Source organism: Mugil cephalus, chromosome 23, assembly GCF_022458985.1.
Source record: "Mugil cephalus isolate CIBA_MC_2020 chromosome 23, CIBA_Mcephalus_1.1, whole genome shotgun sequence".
Taxonomy (NCBI): domain Eukaryota; kingdom Metazoa; phylum Chordata; class Actinopteri; order Mugiliformes; family Mugilidae; genus Mugil; species Mugil cephalus.
The window spans coordinates 6,215,347-6,243,296 of NC_061792.1; the positions used below are offsets into that span (position 1 = coordinate 6,215,347).

Here is a 27,950-nt window from a genome sequence, read left to right on the forward strand (position 1 = left end):
TTAGATGTTACTGCATAGCGTCATATATGTTTTACCTCTAGAATTTGTTTCCAGAATTCATGGTCACTATTTGTCAGTGTTCACTGATAATAAAGTTATTATGTAATGTTTTGGAAAGAGATTTAAAAATAAATAAATAAATTAAGTACTTTCAAACAGTATATCAGACAGCACAATGTTGCAGGAATACAAGCGATTGGAAAAGATTTTGGAAACTTAGAACTGAGCAAAGTGGTTCATTTTTCTCCATTTCTTCAAAAGCTCAACAGGAGAACCAACCAGGAAGAACAGGAAAGTGCTCACTCAGCATAAAAACAATTCATATCTACACTATTTGGACAGCGTTCAACAAAGTTGGAAAAGAGTCACATTGTCTCAAGTCTTAGGAAATTAAATAAGAAAGAAACAAAATATATAAAGTGCACAAATATAAAGAAAAAGCCGTAACAGCTGAACTCTAAATAAACCATAGACCATAAAAAATAACTTAGCTGCCTGTGGTAAGTCTTGCAGTTTTGTAAAATAATATAAAAAAATTAAAAACACCAGTGTTGGGGATCAAAAATATGTGATGCATATTCAACACAGCTGCCCACCCCAACTCGTGCTCAAAAGAAATAATGTGTGGCACTGCCCTCCCTGCCACAAGAGGTCACTCTACTCATCAAAGATCAACAAGGTAGCATCCAGGGAGGGCTGGTGATGGTGACTGATGCTGGTGGGTTTATTCTCTGTATCACCTCTCAGTAACATGAACATCTCTACAAGCTGCTGCTGCTTCAAGCTCCATGGATCATCAGGACACATCAGCACAAACACCAACCATGTTCACTCTCAAAGCTGATCACTCCCATCTGTGACAGAGAGCAAACACATTTACAGATGTTATATTTAAAGAAAGGGCCTACTCAAACACATAATGGTAAATACAACAACTTTATTTCTGTCCAATCCTGAAGCCTATGACTATCTAATTTTTCTCTGCCCACAACTTCACTGAGGGAAACAGGAAAAACACGCCTTTGCTTTCATTCTGTGTTTAGTGCAATACAACTGAAGGTTCTACTGACCTCAGAGTCTCCAGTTTACATTCTGGACTCTCCAGAAAGTCACAAAGCTGCTTCACTCCTGGATCCGGCAGCTTGTTTCCACTCAGCTCCAACTCTCTCAGATGAGAGGGGTTGGACTTCAGAGCTGAGATCAGAGAATCACAGCTGATCTCTGACAAACTGCAGTAACTCAATCTAAACAGAGAACAGAAATAGTTAAAATTCAGTTAGCTGAGTTCAGGTTTTAAATGGGTCCTTGTCCCAGTTTACATGCAGTGGACAAAATTGAATAACTCAGTCTGAATAGAGAACAGAAACTGAGTTAAAATCCACTCAGTTCAGGTTTCAAATGTGCAGCTCAAAATCTCTATGTCTTAATCAATGAGATGTTCCCTAAAATTGTTATTATAATTGTTTATAAAAATTCTGTAAGAACATAAATTCATTTAAGTTGGTAATAAACATTAAACACATCTACAATAAATTACAGTCAGTGAACTGACCTCAGAGTCTCCAGTCTACAAAGTGGATTCTTCAGAAAACCACACAGATACTTCACTCCTGAATCCTTCAGGTTGTTTCCTCTCATGTCCAGATGTCTCAGATGGGAGGGGTTGGACTTCACAGCTGATCCCAAAGCATCACAGCTGATCGCTGACAAACTGCAGTGATACAACCTGAATAAAAACAAATCAACCAGTCAAACAGAAGCAGAAACAAAGAGCTAGCAGTGGCTCCACTGATACAAACTCATGTTGACCAACAAGTAAAAAACCCTCTAATATTTGAGAAACGGTAGTTACTGGAGGTATAAGTATATGTCTATCATCTGTATCCCCTAGTTTCCTTCATTGCAACAACAACAACAACAACAAAAAAAAAACATGTGATGAGGTTTCATAGGGGACAGCAGTACTTCTGTATCATGGAGAACACATGGGTTGATTTTGGTCTCAGTCTATTCAGATGAGCACCGACACAAGTTATTTTTAAAAAGGTCACACTAAATAACTTCTGTTTTGGAAGTGGAAGCATCATATGTTTAACAAAGCTTCTTTATCACTAATTGCGGATTCTCTGTTGATTGAATAATTAAGCATCAAAGTTCAAATCAACAGCTCTCTTTGTTATTTTGAACAAATCCTGATCATAATAACCTTTAGAGATAAGATTTAGAGTAAAACTGTTATAATATGAGGATGCATTCGTTTTCACTAGTGTATCTAATAGGGGTTGGAATCAGATTCATGTCTGCAGTCACCACATCTTTCACATCATATTTATCTCAACACACAAATAAAAAGTAGTGTCTGACCCCAGAATCTCCAGTCTACAGAGTGGACTCTTCATAAAATCCCACAGGTGCTTCACTCCTGAATCCTTCAACTGGTTGTTGCTCAAGTCCAGATGTCTCAGATGGGAGGGGTTGGACTTCAGAGCTGAGACCAGATAATTACAGCTGATCTCTGACAAACTGCACCAACTTAATCTGAATAAAGCATAAAAATTTAGTTAGAAACACTGACTTTTTATACAGATGAGCAGGAATGAAAAACATTGACATTTTTTTGTGTAACAAAAGATTACATTTAGGACAAGATATAAGGAACACAGACATTTGCAGCTTTGTGGTTAGAAATTCTGTATGAGTCAATGAACTGACTTCAGAGTCTCCAGTCTACAGAGTGGACTCTCCAGAAAACCACACAGATGCTTCGCTCCTGAATCCTGCATCTTGTTGAAGCCCAGGTCCAGCTCTCTGAGATTGGAGGGGTTGGACTTCAGAGCTGAGACCAGAGAATCACAGCTGATCTCTGACAAACTGCAACGATACAACCTGAACAAAGAATAAAAGATGCAGACAATATGAATCACAATCTAATCAGAAGTGGTCAGTGGTTAGTTTTTAACACAACAATATCCTAACCAACAAGATCTTCTCCAAAATCAGTAGAGCGACATAATCCTTCTGTTATTGTGGATCATTGTAAACACACACTACCAGTCAAAGGTTTGGACAAACCTTCTCATTCATGTTTTTACTACTTTCTACATTGTAGGTACATACTAAAGACATCAAATATATGAAGCAAGATATGTGGAATCATGTAGCAAAGACAACATTGTTAAATAACTCTAAATATGCTTTATATTTTAGATTCCTCAAAGTAGTCACCCAAAATAGACACTGTTTTACCAACAAGGATAGTGATGGAGTGTTGCACCAGATGTCCTGGCCTCCACAGTCACCTGACCTAAACCCAATCCAGATGGTTTGGGATGAGATGGACTGCGGAGTGAAGGCAAAAGGGTCAACAAGTGCTCAGCATCTCGAGGAACTCCTTCAAGACTGTTGGAACACCATTTCAGGTGACTACCTCAAGAAGCTTGTCGAGAGAATGCCAAGAGTGTGCAAAGCAGTAATCAAAGGAAAGGGTGGCTATTTTGAAGAATCGCATCTTCTACTACCGCTTATCCTCACTAGGGTCACAGGGGCTGTGATCGGGCGAGGCATAAGTCCCAACTATCATTGGGCGAGAGGTGGCGTACACCCTGGACAGGTCACCAGTCTATCACAGGGCTAACACAGAGACCAGAAGCAGCACCGTGGGGAGTGACAATTCTAAGGGCCCACAGTCCAAGCACCTATGACTAAATTACCATACATACTATTGAATCCAAACAAAAACAAAGTCACACAGTGATATTGTGGTCCACAAATTAAAATAAAGAGGAAGATCAATTAAGATGATGGCCCAAAAATCACAAATCTAAACACCAGAAAAGACTTGAGAGGAAGGCCAGGAGTAGGAGCAGCAGAGCAGAGACCCAGGACATCAGAGCATAGCTGTCATTGGGTGAGAGGCGGGTTATACTCTGGAAAAGTCGCCAGTTCATTGTAGAGCAATGATTCCTAGTGTAGCTAACTGAACATTACTAATTTGGAGGCTATCTAGAGCGGTCTGTATATTTCACATATTATTTCTGTGGACAGGGCCCCAGCAAAGCATAAGCACCTGCTCAGGTATGAGGCTGCATTGAATTGTATTATGATGCATCCAAGTTGGACTGAGTAATTATGAGCATCAGACGAGGGTCAATTACTTTGTCATGATGTGTTCAAATGTAGCCTTGTAAAATTATGTTATTAGTGGGAAATTTAAATAGCCTAAATACAAAAAATTTCGAATTTTGGACAGTTCACACTGGGATGGTTTTAATATATTTATTTAAACCATAACTGCTCACATTTCTACATTTCATCTTTATAACATTTATTTATTTTTTAATCTTCGAGGTGTGAATGTCCCCAGATTTCCACATCAGCAGGCAGTGCTAACATTGTGTCATGCAAACCTGTTTTACTACTAATGTGGGATTATTCTACAATATTTACTCATCATCACAGTAAAATAGTCCATACTTAGTCAATCTACTGCATTTATTCCTCTCTCAGACAGTATAAAATGCTGTGAACACACAATTATACATGAAACAAATGCCATGATACCATCAGAATTTTGAAAAATACCGTGATATACATTTTTAGTCTAGTCCCAGTCCCAATTTCACACTTTTTGTTTACTACATAAAACCATATGTGTTCATTCATAGTTTTGATGCATTCAATGAGAATCTACAATGTAAATAGGCATGAAAATAAAGAAAAAAACATTAAATGAGAAGGTGTGCCTTCTAAACATGAGTTTAGCTGACACTTATATGGAGCTTCACGAGTCAGACTATAAAGGAAGGGTGAAGAAAATAATAATCCTTCTCCCTTTTAATGTTCTTGTGAACCGGACTGACCAACATGAGTCTATGTATGTAAAAAAAAATCTGCAAAAGTCAGTGAACTGACCTCAGAGTCTCCAGTCTACAGTTTGGACTCTTCAGTCCATCAGACAGATACTTCACTCCTGAATCCTGCAGGTTGTTGAAGCTCATGTCCAAATATTTCAGATGGGAGGGGTTGGACTTCAGAGCTGAGGCCACAACTTCACAGTGACTCTCTGAGAGTCCACAGCCAGAAAGTCTGTCATGATACAAATAGACTATTATGAAAAATTAAACATTTTACATGTCCTTCCTGTATTTGAGAGACTGAGACAAACCAGACAGATATAAAGGTAATATAAATAAAATCATCAGCTTTAAACAAATTGACACAATGTTGAAAAAGCTGTAGAGAACATCTGAGAGAAAATACAGAAATACTGAAACAAAAAAGGTGAACATTGTTTCACACTGTTGTATTGTAACATTCACATCTGAACTTACACAGCTTTTCTGCAGTTTCTCACAGCTGGAATCAGTCTCAGTCATCCCTCCCATGTTGTGTTGTAATTTTTCATGTCCAGCTCATCCAGAACCTCCTCTGATATCTCCAACATGTATGCCAGAGCTGAGCAGTGGATTTCAGAGAGTTTCTCTGATCTGTTGTCTGATTTGAGGAACTCTTGGATGTCCTGATGAACTGAGAGGTCATTCATCTCAATCAGACAGTGGAAGATGTTGACGCTTCTGTCAGGAGAAAAGTTATACATTTCCATTGTCTTCAGGTTGTCAATGGCTCTCTGGATAATTTCTGGACTGGTCTCTCTCTGACCCAGTAGTCCTCTTAATGGTCTCTGGTTGGACTGCAGAGAGAGGCCATGAAGGAAGCGAACCAACAGATCCAGGTGACCATTGCTACTCTCCACAGATTTCACCATGACTCTTTTCAGAAAGTCATCCAGAGTTGAGTCATTGTAGTTTTGTCCCAGGAAGTCCTCCAGCACCTCTGTCTTCCTGTTGGTGTAACAGTGGATCAAGTAGACTGCAGCTAGAAACTCCTGAACACTCAGATGGACGAAGCAGAACACCTTGTCCTGGTACAGTCCTCTCTCCTCTATAAAGATCTGTGTCAACACTCCTGAGTACACTGAGGCTGCTTTGATGTTGATGCCACACTGTGTCAGGTCTGATTCATAGAAGATCAGGTTTCCTTTCAGCAGTTGATCAAAAGCCAGTTTTCCCAGAGACTCAATCATCTTCCTGGTCTCTGGACTCCAGTGTGGATCTGTCTCAGATCCTCCATTATACTTGACCTTCTTCACTTTGGTCTGAACCACCAGGAAGTGGATGTACATCTCAGTCAGGGTCTTGGGGAGATCTTCTCCCTCTTTGGATTTCAACACATCCTCCAGAACTGTAGCAGAGATCCAGCAGAAGACTGGGATGTGACACATGATGTGGAGGCTTTGTGATGTCTTGATGTGGGAGATGATCCTACTGGCCTGCTCCTCATCTCTGAATCTCTTCCTGAAGTACTCCTCCTTCTGGGGGTCAGTGAACCCTCTGACCTCTGTCACCATGTCAACACACTCAGGAGGGAACTGATTGGCTGCTGCAGGTCGTGTGGTTATCCAGAGGCGAGCAGAGGGAAGCAGTTTCCCCCTGATGAGGTTTGTCAGCAGCACATCCACTGAGGTGGACTCTGTAACATCAGTCAGGATCTCATTGTTGTGGAAGTCCAGAGGAAGTCGACTCTCATCCAGACCATCAAAGATGAACACAACCTGGAACTCTTCAAATCTGCAGATTCCTGCTTCTTTGGTTTCAGTGAAGAAGTGATGAATAAGTTCCACCAAACTGAACTTCTTCTCTTTCACCACATTCAGCTCTCTGAAAGTGAATGGAAATGTGAAGTGGATGTCCTGGTTGGCTTTGTCTTCAGCCCAGTCCAGAGTGAACTTCTGTGTTAAGACTGTTTTCCCAATGCCAGCCACTCCCATAGTCATCACTGTTCTGATTGGTTTATCTCTTCCAGGTGGGCCTTTAAAGATGTCTTCTGGTCTGATGGTTGTTTCTGGTCTGTCTGGTTTCCTAGATGCTGTTTCAATCTGTCTGACCTCATGTTCATCATTGACCTCTGCAGTTCCTCCCTCTGTGATGTACAGCTCTGTGTAGGTCTGGTTCAGTAAAGCTGGTTTTCCTGCTTTAGCAATCCCCTCAAACACACACTGGAACTTCTTCTTCAGAGCAGATTTGATTTTATGTTGACAAACTGGAGCAATAAGATCTAAATGAACACACAAGAAATAAGACAAATAGTCAGAAATTGCACGTGTTTGAATAAATGTTGGTCTCTTTAAACATCAGTAAATGTCTAATTTATCCAATAGGTTAAATATTCAGAGATATCCTCTTACTCCGCTGCAGACAGTCAGCCAGCTCCTCCTGCTTCATTCTCCTCAGGAAGTTCATTGTGATCTTCAGAAATGCTTCTCTGCTGATCCTCTGCTCTTCATCCTCTCCGTCCAACACCTCCTCATCCTCCATCTGACTCTCTAAGCATTCTGGGTAATCTGGACTCAGGCCTCTGTGAATCTTCTTCAGTTCGTTCTTCACAAAAGTGACAATGTTGTCCTCCAGCAGCTGGAACAGAAAACTATATGAATCAAACAATCCCAGTGGAACCATGGAGCGAGACATCCAATCCATGGTGGACAGACTGATTATCCACTGGTCTACAAAGAGCAGCATGGAGACGACTGTCAACACAATAGATGTCAAATAGTTGTTGTACATGTACAGACCGTAAATATGCAGTCCAGCTGTGTTTGACGCTGGTGGACAGACTGACCACTGGGAACCTCTGAACTCTCCCGGTAGACTCTGTGGAACAATCATCAACAATTAGTTGTTCATTAGGTTCCAAACAATTACTATGACATCACAGCAGTGAACTGGTTCTTTTTAAATGTCAGAGTAGTCTTACTTCTTTGTGGCAGGGATCTGTTGTCTGTTAAAAGTAACACCAACATCCTTTGAGCGATCACTTTTCAGAGACACACAGCTGGGTTCAGGTACAGGATCAGGTTCAGCAGAGTCTGGTCTGTGCGGCTGCTTTGTTCTTCAACAAACACAGATTAGAGTATGAATAATGATGCTTCAGAGATTTCAGTGGTGAGCTCTGACATCGAATAGATTCATGGACAGTTTAAGACAGCTACCTCTGAGCTCTGGTCTGGTCTTCATAGTCTCCACTAAGACGTATTTTTGTAGAGGGAGGGACTCCCTCCTCTCTGTCCTCACACTGATCCATTCTGAAGAATTCACATCAACTTTCACACTTTCTACATTCATCTGCAGAGGAAACACAAAACATTACATGTGAAATCATCTTCACATCATTTCTACTGTTAAATATCAGCAGCTGCTCTGCCGACCTACTTTCTTTTTCACATCAGTCTGAGATGGTGATTTTTGAATATCTTTTGTCTATTATTCATATTTATATGTAACTATATATTAGTATTTAATTAAATTAGCTTAACTTAAATGTCAAAATAATAGAAACCCCAGTCTGTACAGGACAATACAGTTCAAAATACTAAGACTAACAAACCACAGCTGCAAATGAACAGTTGCAGGTTGACGGCTCTCTGGATTATCCGTGTTTTTATTTTGACTCATGAAAAGTGAAATACTTGAAAACGGTGGCATTAAAATGCTACTCCTACGTAGCCTATTTGTAAATGTGAATGCATAGCCTTTTAAGTGTGTAAAACCACCCGAGATTCAAGAGAACTAAAACCAAAACAACAACTGAGGCATAATTCAGACATGTAATGCAGAATAACTTTCCCCGGTATAGTTTTTGGACTCGTTGGTTCAACTTTAAATAGCGAGAGGAAGAGTTCTGCTGTTTCTGCTACAACTAATATCAACTGATTTCAACAAGAAAAGCAGGAAAAACTGCATTCCTTACCTCCAGACGGATGTTGACATAGAGGAAATGTGCGCCACAGCCGTCATGAAAGCGAAAGTAAATCTAAATTTAGATAAAGAAATGCCCAAAAACACATGAGGGAAGCTGTACCAACAGTGACCACAGAGGGGCAGTAATGATAACTTTAAATTTAAAAATGCTTCCATCATGTATCGATAAAATTTACGTCCCAGAGCGACTCATTTTTCACGCCTGTTGTATAATGCTTCTAATGCTTATAAAGGCCAGAAAACGCATTGCTATTTTTGTATCACTGGTAGAACATGACATCAGGGTTGTTGTCCGAGGGTTTTTGTTTGTTAAAGGTAAAGTGGATCACTATTCAGAAACACACCACTTGGTTCAAGTTCATGTGTCTGATCTCTGATTGATTCTGATAGACAAAGAAATGTATTGTTTACCAGCTTTCAACAAAGAAAAGAATTAATCCAAAGTTTGAGGCTCTTCATAATGAACATATGTCACATACATGTAGTGTCTGTCTCTACATCATACTGTACTGTGTGTATGATGTAGAGACAGACACATACACCACATACATCCTGATGCTGAATGTGGTTTCATGCTGAATTCACTATCTATCTTACTTCTTTACAACAGAGGGTTGTTGTCTAAAAGTGAAGAAGGCTTTCTGGTGGTGAACACATGAATTACACGGTGTCAGTCATCTTAATGAATACAAATGGCCGAAGGTGTTGCATTTCCGCAGGAAAAAAAATATTATGAACACACAGAAGTGCTACACATTTTTTTTTAATTTTTTTATTTTTTTTACATTGACTGTGACTTACACGATCCAACGACTGTATGTCCATTGCTCATCGCGTCCAGGACAAAAACTAAATGCGCCATTAAGTCGGAACTTGCCTGTGAATTATCACATTTTTAGGTTTTTCCTCAATGAAATATCAATTCACTCAGAGTGAAGATACTGTGCACACACGAATTGTTAACTGTTAATTCGGCATACTTTTTGTGATGCCAATTGGATAAAATACAGTCTTAAACAATGAAGTTCAAGTTGTATCCAACTACTGACTCACCGACTCTGGCACACGAGACTGAAGTACCTGCTTTTCAACACTAGATGGCAGGCATCCCTCCAAGTTTGGTTATTGGCTGAAAAGGATAAGTACAACAAAAAATAAGTCAAAACATAAAAAAAACACGCCTTTCTTTTCAAAAAGGGGGAAATCAGGGGAAAGGGGAATCTTTCATGTCTTCCAATTTTTTATCAAAGAAATACCGCAGACTGTTTTAGAACGACTCTTTTATTTTGAAAAAGAAATGTTTTAAGTCACTTGTAGCTTTGCCTGCAACACAATCGCCTCCAATTTATTTTTCTTCAATTCCTTTTTTTTTTTTTTTAATATAAATTAGAATGGTATATTACGCATGCAATACCGCATTAGCCGCTTAGGTTTTCATCTTCCACAGAGAAAATCAAAAGATCAACACAAAAAAAAAAAAAAGAAAGAAAGAAAAAAAAAATCCCTTAAGAGTCCAGATGATGCTGCTTGGAAACGGGTGGTCGGAGAAGCCACAGCATGAAGCGATGTACACAGTTTGCGGTTGCATAGTACAGTACATGAAGTTCCTCATTTTAAAACAGCATGCCGTTTTGTATTGCACATTACTGAAACTTTGTATACTGGACCTCGCTCCTGTTCCAAGTGTCCCACATGGGTTGTCTCATTTCAGCACATGTATACAGCAAATAGCATCTCTCAAAGACATTATGTACATTTATTTGTTATAAAAATAATCACCAGCAAATATTCATCTATTACTTTTCTACTGGAATAAACGGTTGTTCTTTTGCTTCTTCTCTTTTTTTTTGTTTGTTTTGTTTTACATTTTACCAAATAAACTCCTCCCTATTAGTTGTTGTCACCTTGAGATTTATTCAGTTAAAAGAATAAGTAGTCGTGGATTTAGTTTGAAACACAAAAAGTTTAGCCACAAGTAAACAAGTTAAACGAAAGCAAGGAGATACATTTTCCTAGGTCTGTGAGAGTTGTTTTTGTTCCGGCCTAATTCAGTGACTACATCGGCGTCTACAAAGAGAAGGATGGCGGGACACTCGTCTGGAAATCCCTTCTGATTGTCTCAAGCAGCCCAGCTCGACATTGGTTGGTTTGATTTCGAATGGTGAATGGCTCCGCGTTCAATCAACCAATGGGGTTGTTTTTATGCTATGGGGCACGATGAGACAGATCAAAGCTGCTTGTAAACGGTAGCGCTTTCTTTCTTTCTTTCTTTTTTTTTTATTTGAGTGCCTGTGGTAACAGTGGAAAACAACTGTGGAAGGAATAAAGAGAAAATGAGGGCAAAGAAATCAACTGATTCTTCTAACAGCGTCGTACGACTAGATTCACATTATAGGAACAGCTGCTTAACAACCACCTGTTATTTGCTTACTCTTTTGTGCTATATAATATTATCCAGATCTATACAAAGCGATCTATTTCACATTATTCTGCATTTAAATCAGCTTTAAACCAGAGGAAACTCAGTATTTTAGATTGGCAACGGTTAAAAAAAAAACAAATGGTATTAGGCTATGTCGTCTTTTGAAATTTCCTCGAATTAGGCCTTGAAATTAGCAAGAAGTCTATGTCAGGGTGTAAAATGCAAAAGGAGGCGCACTTTTAGGAAGCTCCTCATGACGAACTGAAGCACGTGTGAACAAGACCTCACTGACATATTCTGCACAGAGACGGAAAATAAGTTACCCTTCACAAAGAAGTCCAATTCTGTTTAAGGTTAATAACTTTGACCACATATATCACGAATGCTTTCTTTCCCGGAAAGATATAATAGAAATATATTAGCTCAAAACATGAACACATGGTTGCATTTATTGTCATTAAAACATTTTTTTTTCTTGTCTGGTGTTGTCGACTTAAAGGGCAACAGCATCTGAATGCTGCCACCTAGTGGTCGCTGCATGCTTGTGCAGCCGCTACATCATAGTCAGGATTTGGTCAAACCTTTAAGTATCGAAGGAACTTCGTACTAAAACCAGAGATGGCAACAGAGAAAAAAAGCTAAATCGCACTAAAGCAGCTGCTCCCAAATCATCTTTTGTTGTTTTAAAAGCAGTTTTTCAATAAATAAATGTATTAAACTATTATATATAGATATCATTCTGTATAGATCTCAGACAACAAAACAAAACAAAAACAAACATTAATTCACTATTTGTAAGGCACCAACCTAATCTGGTGCAGCAGCAGTCACTACTGTACATCATTTTTGTCAGAAAGGGAAGAACTTTACATGTTTTTAGTAGCTTCAACATTTTTTTTTAAAACATGCCAAAAAAAAAAAAAAAGAAACAAAAAAAGAAAGAAAACACTGTACATATCTGATATCAGAGATCACATCAGCAAAACAGATTTTTTCCCCCCCATCAAAAAAAGATTATACATCCCTGGCTGTGTATCTTTTCCCATAACAGCAGTGATTAAAAAGGACCAAACTTGGCTTAATGTAAAATCAGTAAATAAACGTATTGTTTGAGTGAATGAACAAATGTTAAAAGGAAAGTTTTGATTGATATTCGATTGAGTAAATCTTATCGTATTACTCCGTTAAGCTTTTTATCTGCTCATTTTGGCAAGGGTCAGATTTGGTCCTCCATACACTGAAAGAAAACACAAAGGTTTGACTCTGTCATTCGTCGTATTAGGCTCATTTGCAAGAATTTGTAGCAACTCAATAGTGAAAAAAATAAATAAAGACACATTGCTAGCTATAAAATAAATAAATAAATAAATAAATAAAAAGGAAATACCAAAGCTGGTCTGTCAAATGATATGACTTTTCATCTTTTTGTCCCAAGAGACTACAAACATATTTAGTACATATTTACTACAATTTTGTCTTTGCCGTGTGAGGACATAACCCATCGTGTTACTTCAGGACAACTGAGAACGGCAGGATACGCTCACATTTTGTCCTCTTCTTTGGACAAAAACGGCTGGAAATAGGTACAGTTTGTTGTTTGGAGATAATCGGACGATAAAGTCGAAATGACATCTTAAAAGTATAGAACACTGCGTACGTAGTACATTACAGTAACAGGGCTTAAAAACAACCGCAGCAGCTCTATATTTTCGTACGAAGCACCATGTGTGTTACCCCTTTTTTTTTTTTTTTTTTTTTATTTTTTTGAGAGGGCTGTTCCAGTGCACATTCGACCATAAATAACATAAATTAAGATGAGGAGACTTTAATCATTGAGATGGCTCCACTTCTGTGTCATGCAACCCACTGAAACACTAAACTTTCTGATATACCGATGCGTAAATTTATTTATTTTATTTTTTTTCAGTGTACTGATTGAACCTCAGGGATCATTCACCTGTAATTTGGGACATCATTTTTTTTTCTTCTTTTTTTTGTGCCCTATACTTCTACAAACATCAAGTTGATTACAGAAGGGTTCTATTTAACGTTTGGAGGGAACATGCTCTGCAGTCAGGACAACATGCCAGCTACACAGAGAATGAACATGATGCAACCGATCCTGTCACGTTTTTCCTGTTTCAATCCCCTGAAACCGACGACGTGGGATTTTTATAGCGAGTAGCCAAAGGGCTACTGGTAACCAACATCTGTGCGTTTGTCTTACTTCTAAAGGACTTTGATTTCGATGCAAATAAATGCAAAAACAACATGTAGCTTCAGCAGCAGATGCTCTTTTAGGTCTATAAAAAGAAACGGTTGCCAGTCCCTTCATTCACCCTGCCAGGGGCAAAAATATCAAGACAGAACATCCCGATCTGCTCGGTAGGTTCTCGGAGCGTTGTTTTTTTATGCCAGTCCACGTTTCAACAACATCAAACGCATGTCAAGTAGTATTTTGCTATCGTATTTCACTACACTATCAGACAGACTGTCACAGCTATTGGCTTCTCTAACTCTCTAAGTGCTAGCTGTTTAGAACAGAAGCAGTATTGCCTTCCCCTACAGCGTAACTGAGATCTGATCCCAGCACCATCCCAATCCGCTCCACGTTCGACGGCTTTCGAGGGCCTTCACCCAAATCAAATCCTAACGCTATGCTACAGAAAAGCTGGCCTTGCTCAAAGTGACTTTCAAATAGCAAAATAGTTTGGGAATGTGAAGCACCAGTTTTCGAAAACTAGCAGCTGGATATCACGTCCACAGCCAAACCCACCGACCCGCCGCCAACCGCCGACCCGCAACCGGGTGATTTTAGAAAATTGGACCTCCGTATTTACACCTCGTCGCGGGGGAGAGTCCGGGATGCTAGGTACAAAATATCGATGAAGTGGATGCAGTGGTTGATCGTCTATCAGCATGCAATAAGCTAAATGGGGAGTGGATTTATACATGGCCCAGGATGGGGAGGGGAAAGGGGGGCGGCCTTCAGCAGTCTGTGTGCAGTGGACTTGGTGCGATGTTCCAGGCACTTGGAAGCCCATACATCATCACCTCCGCAAATAGCTCGTCGACTCAAAGAACAAGCACGATCTGCGCCGCACATCTGCTGAGCGTCGTGTTAGTACAATCCCAAAAGGTCCCGGGGAAAATAAACTAAAGACGGAATTCATTTTACAGTATTAGTTAAAGTTGACGTACTGAAACTCCTGACTACTCACGCTGTTGACTGATGGGGCGGCGAGGGGGAGGGGGCGGGGCCCTGACAGCTCGATTAAAAACAAATACCTGAACGCGGATTTGTTTGAATTTGAAAGAGGAAAATAGCCAGGTGCACAAAACTAAAGCGATCAGGTACAATTTGGGACCGTCTTGGCTCTATTGCAGCGTTTATTTTGGGTGGCATCTGGGCCCTTTTGTGCCCGGGGGATGTGGTGGGAGGGGGGTGGGCAGAATCGGGCTCAGAGCCGGTGCCGGGAGTCGTGGCTATAGCTGCCCGGTGAACTGCGATTGCGATGTGGCTTGTATGCATCCTGATAGGGGTCCTGGTAGTCCTGGTAGGGGTCCTGCTGCTCTCGGCTATGCTGCGAGCCAGAAGACATGCGGTTCCGTCCCTTGTGCGCCCGCTCGTTGTGGTAATTTTCGTCCGATGTCATCAGGTTGCGCCGCTCGTTGGGGGTGGAGTGGTCCCCCGTGTGGTTGCTCTGTCGCATTCTTTGGCTCTGCTAATCACACGAACACAGCAAGGACGCGGGTAAGTCTCGACAAATGAAGGAAAGGATTTGGGCAATGATTCTTGAAACTCAAACGGTAGAATCGGGGGGTTTGAAGGAGTTTGTGTGAGATCTGGGACTAGCTGGTGCGTACCTGGAGTCCAGAGATGCTGGTGGGGTACGGGGTGAGGGTGGTTGGGCCGAGGTTGCGTCCCAGCAGGGGGTTTAGGGGCGTCGCCATCGAGGTATGGGTTGCTTTCCAGTAGGCCTCGAGGTATTCAGCGAGATGCTCACAGGCGTCCTCCAGCTGGTTCTCATCCAGGATGATGTCAAACATTTCCTGTAGGAGCAGACGGTTGGAAGAACGTTTGAGAGGATGAAGAACTTGATGGAAACTCCAAGGCCAACAAACCATTAGACCAGGGGGTTTCCAAAGTTCTTCAGGCCCCCCTGCCCCTGCAGTACCTCCATGGATCCCTTGTTGAAGACCTAAGCATTAGACGGTACATGAGGGCGGCTACTTACCGGTGGACACTGGGCCAGTTTATCTGCTGCCACCAGCTGGACATTCAGGTGTTTACTCTGAGACTTCCCCCTGGACTTGACTAGCCTCTGCAGAACCTGAACGAAAGAGAAGGAGAGCGCGTGACTTGACGTATCGCGGCCGCGGACGAGCTCCCGCTCAGGTCGCGTGCATCTCCAGTGGAGATGAAGCTGCTGCTTCCTAACCAGGTTGCACGGCGGTCGCTTTTAGACCGTCAGCTGTAGGAAAGCAATAAAAGGTGCGTGAGGGTGAAACGCTTCAAACCGTGGGTGCCGTGGGAGACGTTTAATTAACCCTCCTGATCCGAGCGTTGGCCGCTGCAGCCCCTGTGTCAAAGAAAGGCGTGGAACAGACTTCCATGCAAAGGTGCTGCTGTGTAGATCACATCGCACGTTGATCGAAGGCTTTAAAGCACAAGTACTTCATGCTCGGTTTGAGGTGACCCGTGAGAGGAAAACACAAGCCTAGAATAGAGACCGTTACCTTTGAAATATCTAGGTGCTCTTGTTGCTCGACCTCAGCAGCTGTGGAGATGCACATTTCTTACGCCAAACCGTCCACACTTAGTCCACGTAACCCGCAGCTTAAGCTAAACCGATGCAGTTTCCGGCAGGTTTAACGAACCTTTGGCGAGGAGACCTTGACGTGGACGATGATGGGAGCCAGGGAGGTCTTGAGGAGCTGGGCCGGGTGGTTGATGGTGTCGGCGTCCAGCACCACCAGCTGCAGGGAGCGGGCCAACTCGAAGATCCTCTCGATCTCACTCTGCACCTCGGCTGACGGGACAAGAAGACGCACACGGCGATAGCTTGAGTTCACCCTCACCGTTTAAAGCCGTTGCTCGGCGATGCGTCAACGCGAGCTCGGGGCTTTCGGGCGGTTTTCTCACCTAAACTGGAGCGAGTGTTGGATCTTTCGATTATGGCCCTCTTGCTGGGGTTGTTGAGGACAGATCTTTTGGCCAGTGATATATCTGCTGTGACCCGCGTTATAGATATCCTGGAAGAAGAAGATGATGTTTGGCACACTGGATAAATAATACTGTATTAATTATAGATATTTATATTTCTTCTTGTAGGGTAAAACATGTGGCATGTGGCTGACGATCTTTACTTACCTGCCATCAAATCTGTGCTTGAGGAAGTCAAATAGTGCTTTCTGCATCATGTCCGTTACCTGCAGAGAAAATACAACGAGGGATGTTTTAAAGGTTTAAATGTTCACAACAAATTAATGACGCCTTTACGGGTGCTCTACGTTTCGCGTCTCTTTTATTATTTATTTCTTCCCACGTTCTGAACTGAATTGGTTGAAATTCAGAAAGCAGACTGATAATCTGTCCGCAGATTTCTCGTCATGATGCTCAGTATGAATAAGGAACAACCCATCAGGGAAATCCAGATGGCATTTCTTCTGGTGCTAAAAAAAAGCTGAATGATGTCAATGGCTCGTCAATGGCTGACGGATATGACATCAGCTCAAAAAGAATTAATAAATAAAGTAATGTTTGATCTAGAAATGCATGGTTTTTAATTACATAATCAATTTAAATGTTTATTTTCAAGATTATTATTACATTACTTTTTTTAATGAAGCAAGTAATAGGTTGCCAATAGCGACAGACCAGTACTACGTTACTCAACTATGCAAATTAAAAAAAAAAAAAAACTTTTAGCTCATTATTTTTGTTTTGCGACGTGCACCTTAATTATTTTTTAAAAAAGTGTTTCCACCTGCAACAGGCTGCTTTCATTTGCTGGAGCGTTAGTCTGCAGCAACAAACTGCTTTAAAGTGGAGCATCTATCAGTCAAAGACTCGAGAAGGTGAAAGTGATCTTCCTCTCTGTGCGTTAAGACAATTATAGTATTGAGCTCTGTCCTCATACACGGGCCACGTACAGGCCGTGATGGAAGCACTGAGGCAGGCTGCACAGGGAGGCCAAAATGTGCCAGTTACTCAACATATTTTCATCTGACCTCTTAGTCACCTCGTTAGTCTGGCTGCAATCTGGATGTTACGTGGGCGATGACACACTCGTAATTAACCGCGCCAACAGCGAGCTATTTTGGGGGAGACTCTGGGAAAGACGAGCAAGAAGAGAACTCGTCTCCTTTCCGCAGCGGGTTTGTCCTTTCGGTGCTTTTTTAAATTTTTTTTTTAATATGTTTTGTTATCGATTCGGCCGTGAGCTCACCTCGTAACCCTTGAGCGAGGGACCCACCAGCACCACGGGCCTCATGGAGGGAACCACATCGTATGGGGGGATATGCTCCGTCTGTTAACACACACACACACACACACACACACAGAAACACACACACACACACACACACACACACACACAAAAAAGCAGCAGACTCATCACAAACAAGGAAACTGACTTGAACGGTTTAATATAAAGCAGAGCTGACAGCTGTAATGGACGACAGAGTGAGCCGGACTTACAAGTAGATGGGAAGCTGGTGTTTTGCCAGTAGCAAATGATAAGTTCATTTGTCAAAATGTAATAAAAAGACAATGTCACTGCACCTTTTTCTAAATTATATATATATATATATTGTCTCAGCAATTAACACATCTAATAGGATTTAGCTCCAAAACATTGTTGTTTGTTTTTTTTGCATTTTGACCAACATGGGTTTTATCATTTGCTACAGAGATGGATGGATGTGACTCGTTCAAAGTGATCAAATTTCACAATAACAACACAGTGGTCACACTAATCTCTTATGAAGCCATGTCAACAAATTCATTTAAAGATGCAGAACTTTCAGTTAAAAAATAAAAAAAGAAATGTGTGTATCTAGTTCAAAATTTTGAATGCAGCATAATTCAGAAAAGATTCAAAGTACAAGGACGGTAACAGAGGAAAATAGTTTCACTGCTCTGTTAAAGTTTTAAAACCGCAGCACTTGAAATTTTAAATTACTTCAAAATAGGTTAATTTCTGTTGTTTAAAAAAAACATAAAAAAATATTATTTTTTTTTTTTTTTTTTTACTTTTTCCAGGACTGTCCACTGCATCTCAAAGTCAGATATATGATTTTAAAAGTAAGATAACACTATAAATGGTATCGCAAATTCCAAAATAAAAGCTTAATAGCAGCTAAATTCCAGTCATGTATTAAACAGACTATAAGTTACACATTTAACAAATAATTATCAGTTATTGTCTATTTTCTTAATATATTTGTTCCTATTTTTTTTTCCCCTCATTTTTAATCCAAGAGTTCAATCAGTTCAGGTTTCAACTACATGGTCTTATATATTTTTTTATTATTATTATTTATTTTATTTTGGAAGGAATAGCTTTTTAATGCTTAGCAAAAACATATAATAATAGATAAGATTAGATAGAATTAAAATTGAAAAAAATCAGCACATAAACTCTATTTTTTTTTTGTATATACATAAATGTGCAGATTTTTTTTTTATCTTGTCACTTAGCCCATTTTCCTCTATGCTAAGACAAGCTAACAGGTTTTAGCATCATATTTTGAAGCCCGTTTATTCTGCCACCCGTTGCCAAAATACCTGAAACCTTCCTAAAATTGCAATTCAAGGTTTCAGGCGTCACAGATGCAGCCGTGAGCTTTGCCGCTACAGTGATGGTGATGATCTGGCGCCGTATACTTCAGTCGGGCTGAAGTATTTCACGGCATGGGACTGTAACTTCCTGTCAGCGCTACTTGCTCCTGTCGTTTCATGACGGCGGCGACGGGAGTCGAGCGGATGGGAAATGAGTGGGTTTTTTTTTTTTTTTTTACCGTCACCAAACTTACCACTTTCTGTTTCTGCTTTCCTGTGGGAGGGGAGAGAAGACAGTGAGAGTGCCGTCAGTAGCTGCCGCGACGGGAGCCGTCACCAGAGTATCTCAGAAACATGCGCGACACCGTGACATTCATAACAAATGAAACCTATCAAGGATTAAAAAATAAAAAATAAAAATAAAATAGTGCTTCTATTGTCCTAAGGTTATATTCACAAAGTCACATGAGAGCAGTTCAGAGGGGGGTTCATAGGCCTGTCGTTGGGTTCACACTGTGGTAAGCCCCAGTCTCAGAGCGCCTGCAGTCCTCAACTGGAGGAAGAGGAGGATCATGGGAAAATGGACCAACAATCTACAGTGAACTTATGCTCTATGCAGAGACATGGGATGGTTTTAGAGTCTTATTATCTCTATGCTGTCGTGGTTCGAGAAACGCGGCTCTAAGCCGGGCGGCTGGCTACGAACAGCCCTCTCCCCCCGACCGATGTTCTCACCTGCTGAGGATATGAGCGGTCGGATAGAGGCAGATACCTCATCCTCTACACTGGAAGAGGAGTTCCCTCCAGACTTACTGGAAAAGACAAGAGGGGATAAAGAAAGACAGGAAGAAAAAAAAAAAAACACCAAAGTATTAATGCAGAAAACAACGGAAAATGAAAGAGTTGCTGTGACGACACAAAAGTCACGACATCTAAATAAAGAAAAATCTATTTTGTCTCTTAATAAATATCCTGCATGTGGATTTATTACTGATACCTGGGTTTGTTTTTATAGAGGATGGAGAGAGTTTTTCAAGACAGAACGGCGATTTTTTTTTTTTTCTTTTTCCTGAATATCTCATGCTGCAGCCACAGAGAAACTGTCGCCCCGGTTAACGGGGTTCGAGCGTCTCTCCCGCGTCTGCGAGGCTTCGGCCACGAAAAGCCCCAGAAGTAAGCGAAAGCGCTGAAGCCCTGCAGTCTAGTGAGATTAGCATTAAACTCAACATCGAGGCTCGGGGGGAAGCGTACTCCACAAACGCCGGGTGACAGGACGTTCAAGGCACATTACGCACGAGGAAACTAGAGGGTTGATAGGTGGGCTAATTACAGATATTGGAAGGGTTTGACTGGTGGAGTCAGCGTGAGTACAAGGGACGGTGTAAACAGGTGTGAGTCAGGGGCAGACCTGGGTCAAAGGAGAAGAAATCACTTTTATGAAGGAGCTAATGGAAGATTCATTCCTATCGGCTTAAACATACCAGGTTACTGTACTATTAGGTAACTATTTCTCCACTTAATTATGAAACATCTCACCTATAAAATGCCTGAAAAAGATATAAAACTTACTATTAAACTAAAAAAAAGCAACAAATTACTAACATTGCTAATAAAAGTCACAACAAAACGAATGTACATTCACTTTCTGCTAATAGATTAATTAATATTTTCTGCCTACAATATGATTTTCATTCATAAGGAAATCTATATGTGACAGTAGAATCTAAACTACTATTAACAGGAGGACAGTGACCCCTGGGGGTCCACAGAGGTACTGCAGGAGGGTCGCAATTTCTTTGGTTGATTGGACTTTTTTTTTTCTTTTTTTTTTTAATTTCCCCCCACGAATTTAAACATCTACATGAATCCAACATATTACATATATTTATAAATACCACAAGTTTAATGTACAACTCATATAGCAGGTTGGGAGTCTCTACTTGGCCTGAAAAACGTTAGTTAGTTTAGTGTATTTAGCATAAATTGGCGTCTTTCATGGTGACGACTGGAAAAACATAGAGGTGTAACCAGGAAGTGAAAAAAAAAAAAAAAAAAGATGTATTTTGGCCTCAAAAGGAGGTTTAGTTAAGTACACGAGCGTGTTTTTCCACTTGCTTACCCTTGGACTCGTCCTCTCTTTTGCTCCTGCTGGAGCCGAATGTTTTCGAGCTTCAGAGGGCTGGGGATGAAGCCGATCTCACAGCCCTCCTTCACTAACCGACCAATCCACCAGTCATTGTTGAACTTCTGAGGGCGCCAAAAAAAAAAAAAGAAAAAAAAAAGAGGAAAAGCAATAGAGAATTTCATCTATCTTCCCTAACCCGACTGACAAATACAGCAGGTTTCATGTACAACGTGCACACAAACGTGTACCTCTTTTATGTGGAGGAAGTCCTTGGCGTCAAAGGAGATGGCCGTGGCTGGTACTGGGACATCCTCATCCAACGCGCCGCAGTAGCTGACGTTGGTCCTCACGGCAAACGCGACCGGTTTGGTCTGGAGGACAAACGCACAATAAAAATGCACTGGCATTATTCTCACTGGCGTGCAAAAACATGAACCCTGAGAACGATGAAAGCTTAATTAATTTAGACGGAGCGGCGTCGCCGTTTGGCTACCTTGGCTCTCTCCAGTTGAACGGCAGCCTGCTGCTCCCTCTCCTGCCGGCTCTGACCCGGTCCCTGGCTCTGGCTTGGGCTCTGGCTCTGGACCTGGGCCTGCACCTCCCGCTCCTCCTCCAGAGAGACATCTGAGTCTGATGGTCTGCTAGTGTATGAATCAGCTGAGCCCTACAAACAAAAAAATAAACGAATTAACGAACAGTTGGTGAACCCAGAGCCGTTTCAAATTAGCACTCCGACCTCCGTCGCCCTTTAAAATAAGGATGTGCTACAGCTTTAACCTGAAGCATTTGAACTGCTGAGCATCGTAATGTCCGTTTGCCGAGGTTTTGGGGTTTACACCGACTTCCAGTCGGAGTGCCAAGTCCAGAGTGGAGCTTTGGCACTCTAAATGCAGATCAGGTGAAATGGATGACACAGAAGAGAGCCGGCTGCCAGGAGCATCTCAGACAAAGTGGAATTTCTGATCCTGTGCCGTCAGCAGTTTGCGTGACCGTACGCATCCGATGCAACTCCTCGGCGGTGACAAATATGACCCGCGCGTCGGGGAAGAGCAGCACGAGCGTCTGCTCTTTCGGGGTCTCGTTTCTCTTTGACCCGTTTGAGGCAACCGTGAAGCACTAGTGACACGTGGGGGGCCGCTCGGTCAAATCAGCCGCGTCAGTCAGAGGTTTTTCCACCAGTGGCATTTCTTTGTTGCATTTTTCCTGCACCCAGGAAAAAAAAATGTCATTAAAGCTACACTTTTTTTTTTTTTTTTTTTTTTTGTGCTTGGACACGACTTGACCAAGCTCTTCCTTCTGCTGCGTTAACCCAAACAATCAGCCGCTAATGACGATTCAATTAAGGGAGGCCATTAGTCCCGAGGAGATCAATCAAGTTAGTCATCCCAGCTAAGCACTTTTTTTTTTTTTTTTTTTACAAGCTAGCAGCAGAAGGGCCTGACTTCAGCACACTGTTGGTTCGGAATCGTGTGCGAAGACTTTTTGTCATCACTCTGACGGGGAGAGACGTATTGGCAGGGGTGCTTAAAGCTCCTAAACTTCACCGTGACGACGCCTCGACTACAGATTTTGAACGGGGAAGCCTGAGGCGGTTAGATTACGACCGATTCAGCCGATACATACGATTTGTTTCGCCCCTATTTCTAAAAAATCCTCTCCGACGCCGATAAGTCGCACCGAGCGTCATCTCGAGGATCTGTGTGGAATATCTGGGGGGGGGGGGGGGGCACTGTAGCGTCCGATCCATTATCCAATGGAGTAGCTTCGGCATGTGACTCATCAACATCAGAATCCGCTTAATGACATCACGATGCATGTTTCCCAGAGCCGCGCGGCCGCGGGGCTCGGACGAGAAACGCGGCGGATTCTTTTAAAGACGCGCGAGGAGGGGGGGGGGGTCTCGTTTCGTAACCCCGGCACCTCTCCGCCGTCCCCCTTTGAGGCGAGAGCTCGGTGCGTCTCTCGGAGGCGCGGGGTGTGATGAGCACTAAATGGCTCCTCATGGTGGCTTCCCTGACGTCCGTTCTCAGAGCCTTAAAGGCAGATTGCAGACACATAACACACACACACACATAGATTTAGGTGAAAAATCACACAAAACGGTGTGAATGTCACACATCAGAAGCCATCTGCCTAATGTGCAGCTCCCCCCCCCCCCTCTTCCCTCCCCATCCTTCACACCCACCCTCCCAACCCCCTTCCAGCCAAGCATAGCCCATCATCACGCTACACTGTACCGTCGGCTAACCCATCACAGGCCTCTGAAATGTGTGTGTGTGCAGCGCTCCGTCCGTCAGCGCGCGCGCCATCCCGAACACTCACCGCCTCCGAGTCTTCAAATCCATGCAGGTACAAATTGTCATACATGGAGGTTTGATATTCCAACGAGCGCCTCTAGAAGAATGAGGGGGGAAGAAAAAAAACGAGAGAGTGGAGGCGGAGGAGGAAGGAGGGGGCAGCAGAGAAAAAAAAGGATGGATTGGTGGTGGTGGTGGTGGGGGGGGGGGATGACGACAATCCCTTCCCTCCACGGCAGAGAAGAATAATTTAAAAAAAGAAAAAAAGAAAAAAAAAAAAAAAAAAAAAGGGAAAAATCTCTCTCCCCTCCTGTTTGGATCACGCCTGGTCCTCCGGAGGCCCCGCTTCGCTTGGTGGATGCAGCTTCTACCCTGGTCCCAGAGCGCTGCTGGCTGGCTCACATTATAGGGTGGAGAGGCTCTCCCTGGAGGTAGCCCAATCCTGGCATTTCATTTCATCAGGCTTCCGCGCACTCGCACATCTACATATATATATATATACACACAGCGGAGAGCGGAGGAGAGAGGAGAGAGGCGGCAGCAGCAGCAGCAGCAGAGCAGTGGATCCTTCCTCAATATCCAAGCTTGATGACAGAGCCAATGTGCAAGGAGCTGATTGGCTGGCCGGCCGTCCACTAGGCTTGGATGAGCGCTCTCCTTGATTTTTTTTCCTTTTTTTTTCTTTTTCAGTGCGGGGTGGTAGCAGGGATCGGGGGAGGGGGGACGGAGGAGCAGAAGAGGGGAGCAGCATCCTCCATTTCCCCGTTCGCCTCTCCTCAGCCTCATTCTGCCTGTTTATTCTCCGGAGAGGAGAGGAGGAAAACACACCGAATCCTGCATCATGCGTTTAAAGGAGCGGCCCTTTTGTTTTTTCAAATCAAAGGGGGGCGACGCCGCGCGACGCGACCTCCAGCTTAAACGGACAACTCGCGTGAATGTTTTCAGATTTTCCTTCATCGTCGGTGGCATTAAATGAAGCGTCTCTGGGGCTTTTGACAATGCAAGCGACACTGGATGTCAGTGTTTACCCTTTGAAAATCTAAAAAGGTTTCTTTTCTTTTCCATTTTCTTTGACATTTTATTAACCAGACAAGTAATTGGTCCATAATCGACCAAGAAAATACTTGATACTGATGTTGTTTTATATGTGATTTTATATAAAACAGAAAAGAAAATTAGCACATTTCAACATTTTAAACTGATTAATTAATCAATCCAACAGGTACATTTTTGTTCTTTACAGTTAGAGTTGGGGTTTGGGTTCTTCACAAGAACAAGTTTAAATAATGCTAATCCTAATGCACCTATTGCATGATGCTGGCTACAGAATTTTATTATACGTGTTACTGAAAGGAAGAAATTAAGGCCACACCGCTACACGTGCGTCACTGTATTTTAAATCACAGGTCTTCAACAGGGGGTCCCCGACCCCTAGGGGGTCCGCAGAGGTACTGCAGTTTGGGTCGCAAAATTTTTGGTTGATTAGACATTTTTCATACATACATACATATATATATATAAATATATACACATATATATATTTTTTATTTATTTTAATTTTCCCCCACAAATTTGAATTTCTTTAAATACACCTTAACATGAACTGAACATATTTTAGTAAAGGGATAAATGGAGGCAGAAGACGTTATCTTTCAGGCACCGTTTCACACTAGACCTGTCAATCTAAGCTTCCTGTACACAATAGGCCCCGCCCCTATCACCACTGAGCCAGTCACGAGGCCACATATTACACGCGGACTCTGTCGGTCCCCTGGTGAAATCCAGAAGCACGCTGCAATGTTAGCAGAAGAGAAGCTAACAGTGCAGCTAGCTCCCATCAACATCCATTCAGCCAAGGTCATATAAGTTGTGTGCTTCTCATCAGGGTCAGACATCTCACTAAACACATCTCAGGTATGTTTAAAGTTGAAATTTAGATCTGTCATTTTCTTTATCTGTCAATTATACACACGCACTTACACTAGTAGTTAGGTATGTTTATGTTTACGGCAGTTGCACCTGTGCTTTATTTTAATAACTTAATATTCAATGCAAAATGATATATAATGATATATATTTATAAAAAGCACTAGGTCGAGTTTAATACAGAATACACATAGTAGGTAGGGGTCCCTAATTAATCTCTCCATCAATTTGAGGTCCTTTTAAATGGTTTGATGTTTCAACTGGACAGATCACATGCACAGATATAATCCTCTATGCAGCCTATATTGTAGAAGATAACCACGTTGTGTTATTCGTGATTTAGAAAATTAATGTATCAGTAGATGTACTCAACTATGGTAGATAGTTAGCGTTGGAGTGCAGGCGAGTATCTGCAAATTGTCGCCCCCTAGAGTCGACAGTGAAATGTACACCATTAGCCAATGGTACACAGATGGGCAATAGGAAACGAACAGCTGCAGAACATAATTATGAAATCCATACAATTGGTGTCTCTAATAGTTACAAACTCCATAGGGTGGCACCATTGTTAAATACAAAAGGTTTGAATAACAACTAAAAACATCTTAACAATAATCCTGAACGTAAAGCCACAAATGTAACAGTTACCTTTTCTGACCTCAGATCATAACATCAACACGTGCTTTCTATTTATAATCAAGGCCTTTCTCTGTACCTGTCTGAGGATGAAGCTGGTGGAGGTGGTGCTGCCATCAGACCTCTTGAGGCGGCTCCTCCTGGAGTAAGTCCCTCGGTTTACCTGTACGAGAGAACAACGCGTGAAGTTTCCGTGAAGGTCGCATCAAACAGCTCTTTAAAATGGAACAATAAGGTCAAATATTGAAGTTAACTTTAAAATTAGCTCGCTGCATGTAAGCACATACGTTTCTCTCGACTACTTACTTTTCTCCTCACCTCTTCACTTAGTTTCTTTCTCTCCTCCTGAAAATCCAAATATACCAGCAGAGACCATCTCCGGGGAGCCAAATTAATTATCTGCCAGTGATTTGCCCCATTTTTGCTCAAGTCTCCGGAGTTAATGACAATGTCACTGTTAAAAAGTCAGAACCTACTTCCCTGAATTTATAAAACAGGGCCATTAATCTGGGTCACCATCTCTCTCCTGCCTCTCAATTCAAGCCTCGAGCCGAAAGCCAAGAAGTGATATGAAAGATGAAGTTAAGTCTATGAATATCTTGCTATTAATACTCGCAAGTAACCCTGTAATGATCAATCAAGCTGGAGACAGATGAGATGTTCATACATTTACCAAAGACCTGCACACTTTAGCACATAATACAAACACGTTACATGCAGTTAAAATGAGAAATAGGGGAAACTAGCAATCACAACGTTAGTGAAAATACGTCAGTTAGAAGAAATAAGACTGAACTTAATGGGAAAAGTCACACAGGATTAAAACATATAACATATAACATGGTGTGAATTTTGAATTGTCGAATGAAAATGTGTTAGAGGTCAAGAAACATTTTTTATTGTAGATATTTAAAGTTTTTTATCTGTAGGAAAAGTGTTTACTCAATTAACAGCATATTAACAATCACTGTTTTTTAAAATTTTTCTTGTATTCTTTCATTTTATTTCTGAAATAACCACAACTATTCAAAATGTGACTTTAGTTACTGAGCAGGAATAAATAAGACCTTAATTATATAAAATATTATATTTCAAACATAATATGGTGTATTCAAATTAATTTAATTTACTGACAGCATGTTAATTATATTTTACCGTTAGCCTATTAGCATAATTGCGTACGTCATTTTTTTTTTTTTTACTTAGTGTTGCGATATCAATAAAAACACTAATAAGCTTTTTAAAAAAGTGTCAAAATTGAAAAAATTGAAATAAAATAAAGGTATTTAACAACAAACAGCATAACCACGTTAGTATATTTTGTCTAAATGAGTCCACCATTTGCCGTCGTGTCCGTACGCGGGATAACTTGCAGTGAGTTTCTGTCTTTAATGACTTTTTATTAAATTACATAGACATTTAAATTATCTTATCTTTGTCAATAAAATGTACAAATTACACGGTCTCAAACAATGTTCTGGTTGTGTTTCAAATAAAGCTAAGTAGAAGCTACACCTGACCTACCTGAAAGATGGGCGCTTGGATACCCTCCCCAATCTTGTTCCGTATGTAGATGTGCCGGGACATCTCGGCCAGGACATCGGTCCAGAGGGCTGGCTGCTCCGGTCCAGCCCAGCGGAGGGGCGCCGGGTTCCGCGATTCGTGCTCCAGCTTCACGCCACGAGGCAAGACGTGAGCGCTCGCGAGCCCGCAGCTGTTTTGTCCGGCACGAGGCAGGTGTGCTCCTGCTGCGCGCGCCGAGGGGGTGCGTCAGACACACTAGTGCTGCCGCACGCGCCACTCAAAACCAGATGCGTCCCTAATGATGGACGGAACTATTTTAGAAACAAGGATGGGGGTGTTACCTTTAATGTTACTTCAGGTAATTACTTTTAGCCTAGTAAGGAGCTATTTTAACCTCACACCAATTATAGGAAAACGT

The 27,950-nt window shown here is 41.7% G+C and overlaps 2 protein-coding genes across 5 annotated transcripts in view; both read right to left on the reverse strand.

The window, feature by feature from the left end:
- LOC125001208 overlaps window positions 1-8,869 on the reverse strand; it is a 47,584-nt gene extending 38,715 nt beyond the window's left edge. Inside the window, 11 exon segments of the mRNA XM_047577131.1 lie at window positions 1,071-1,244; window positions 1,553-1,726; window positions 2,365-2,538; window positions 2,713-2,886; window positions 4,912-5,085; window positions 5,331-7,113; window positions 7,244-7,469; window positions 7,631-7,709; window positions 7,813-7,947; window positions 8,048-8,180; window positions 8,806-8,869. Of these exon segments, the coding sequence (XP_047433087.1) occupies window positions 1,071-1,244; window positions 1,553-1,726; window positions 2,365-2,538; window positions 2,713-2,886; window positions 4,912-5,085; window positions 5,331-7,113; window positions 7,244-7,469; window positions 7,631-7,709; window positions 7,813-7,947; window positions 8,048-8,139 (3,185 nt within the window). The 5' untranslated portion in view covers window positions 8,140-8,180; window positions 8,806-8,869.
- A 4,106-nt stretch (window positions 8,870-12,975) lies between these two features.
- Window positions 12,976-27,807, reverse strand: LOC125000954 (voltage-dependent L-type calcium channel subunit beta-4-like). 4 transcript variants are annotated; one of them, XM_047576750.1, is made up of 14 exons: window positions 27,533-27,807; window positions 26,088-26,171; window positions 21,643-21,813; window positions 21,398-21,520; window positions 21,144-21,271; window positions 19,760-19,836; window positions 19,279-19,298; window positions 17,691-17,771; window positions 16,613-16,671; window positions 16,385-16,494; window positions 16,120-16,271; window positions 15,477-15,572; window positions 15,106-15,291; window positions 12,976-14,963 (listed from the first exon to the last, which is right to left on the reverse strand). In XM_047576750.1, the coding sequence occupies exons 1-14, from the start codon at window positions 27,593-27,595 to the stop codon at window positions 14,700-14,702; spliced, it is 1,614 nt and encodes a 537-aa protein (XP_047432706.1). In that variant the 5' UTR covers window positions 27,596-27,807; the 3' UTR covers window positions 12,976-14,699. The 4 variants fall into 4 exon arrangements, with proteins under 4 accessions (XP_047432706.1, XP_047432707.1, XP_047432708.1 ...); XM_047576751.1 differs by lacking the exon at window positions 19,760-19,836 and having other exon boundaries at window positions 19,279-19,297; window positions 27,533-27,805; XM_047576752.1 differs by lacking the exons at window positions 26,088-26,171; window positions 27,533-27,807 and adding an exon at window positions 23,472-24,016.
- Window positions 27,808-27,950: the final 143 nt, after the last annotated feature.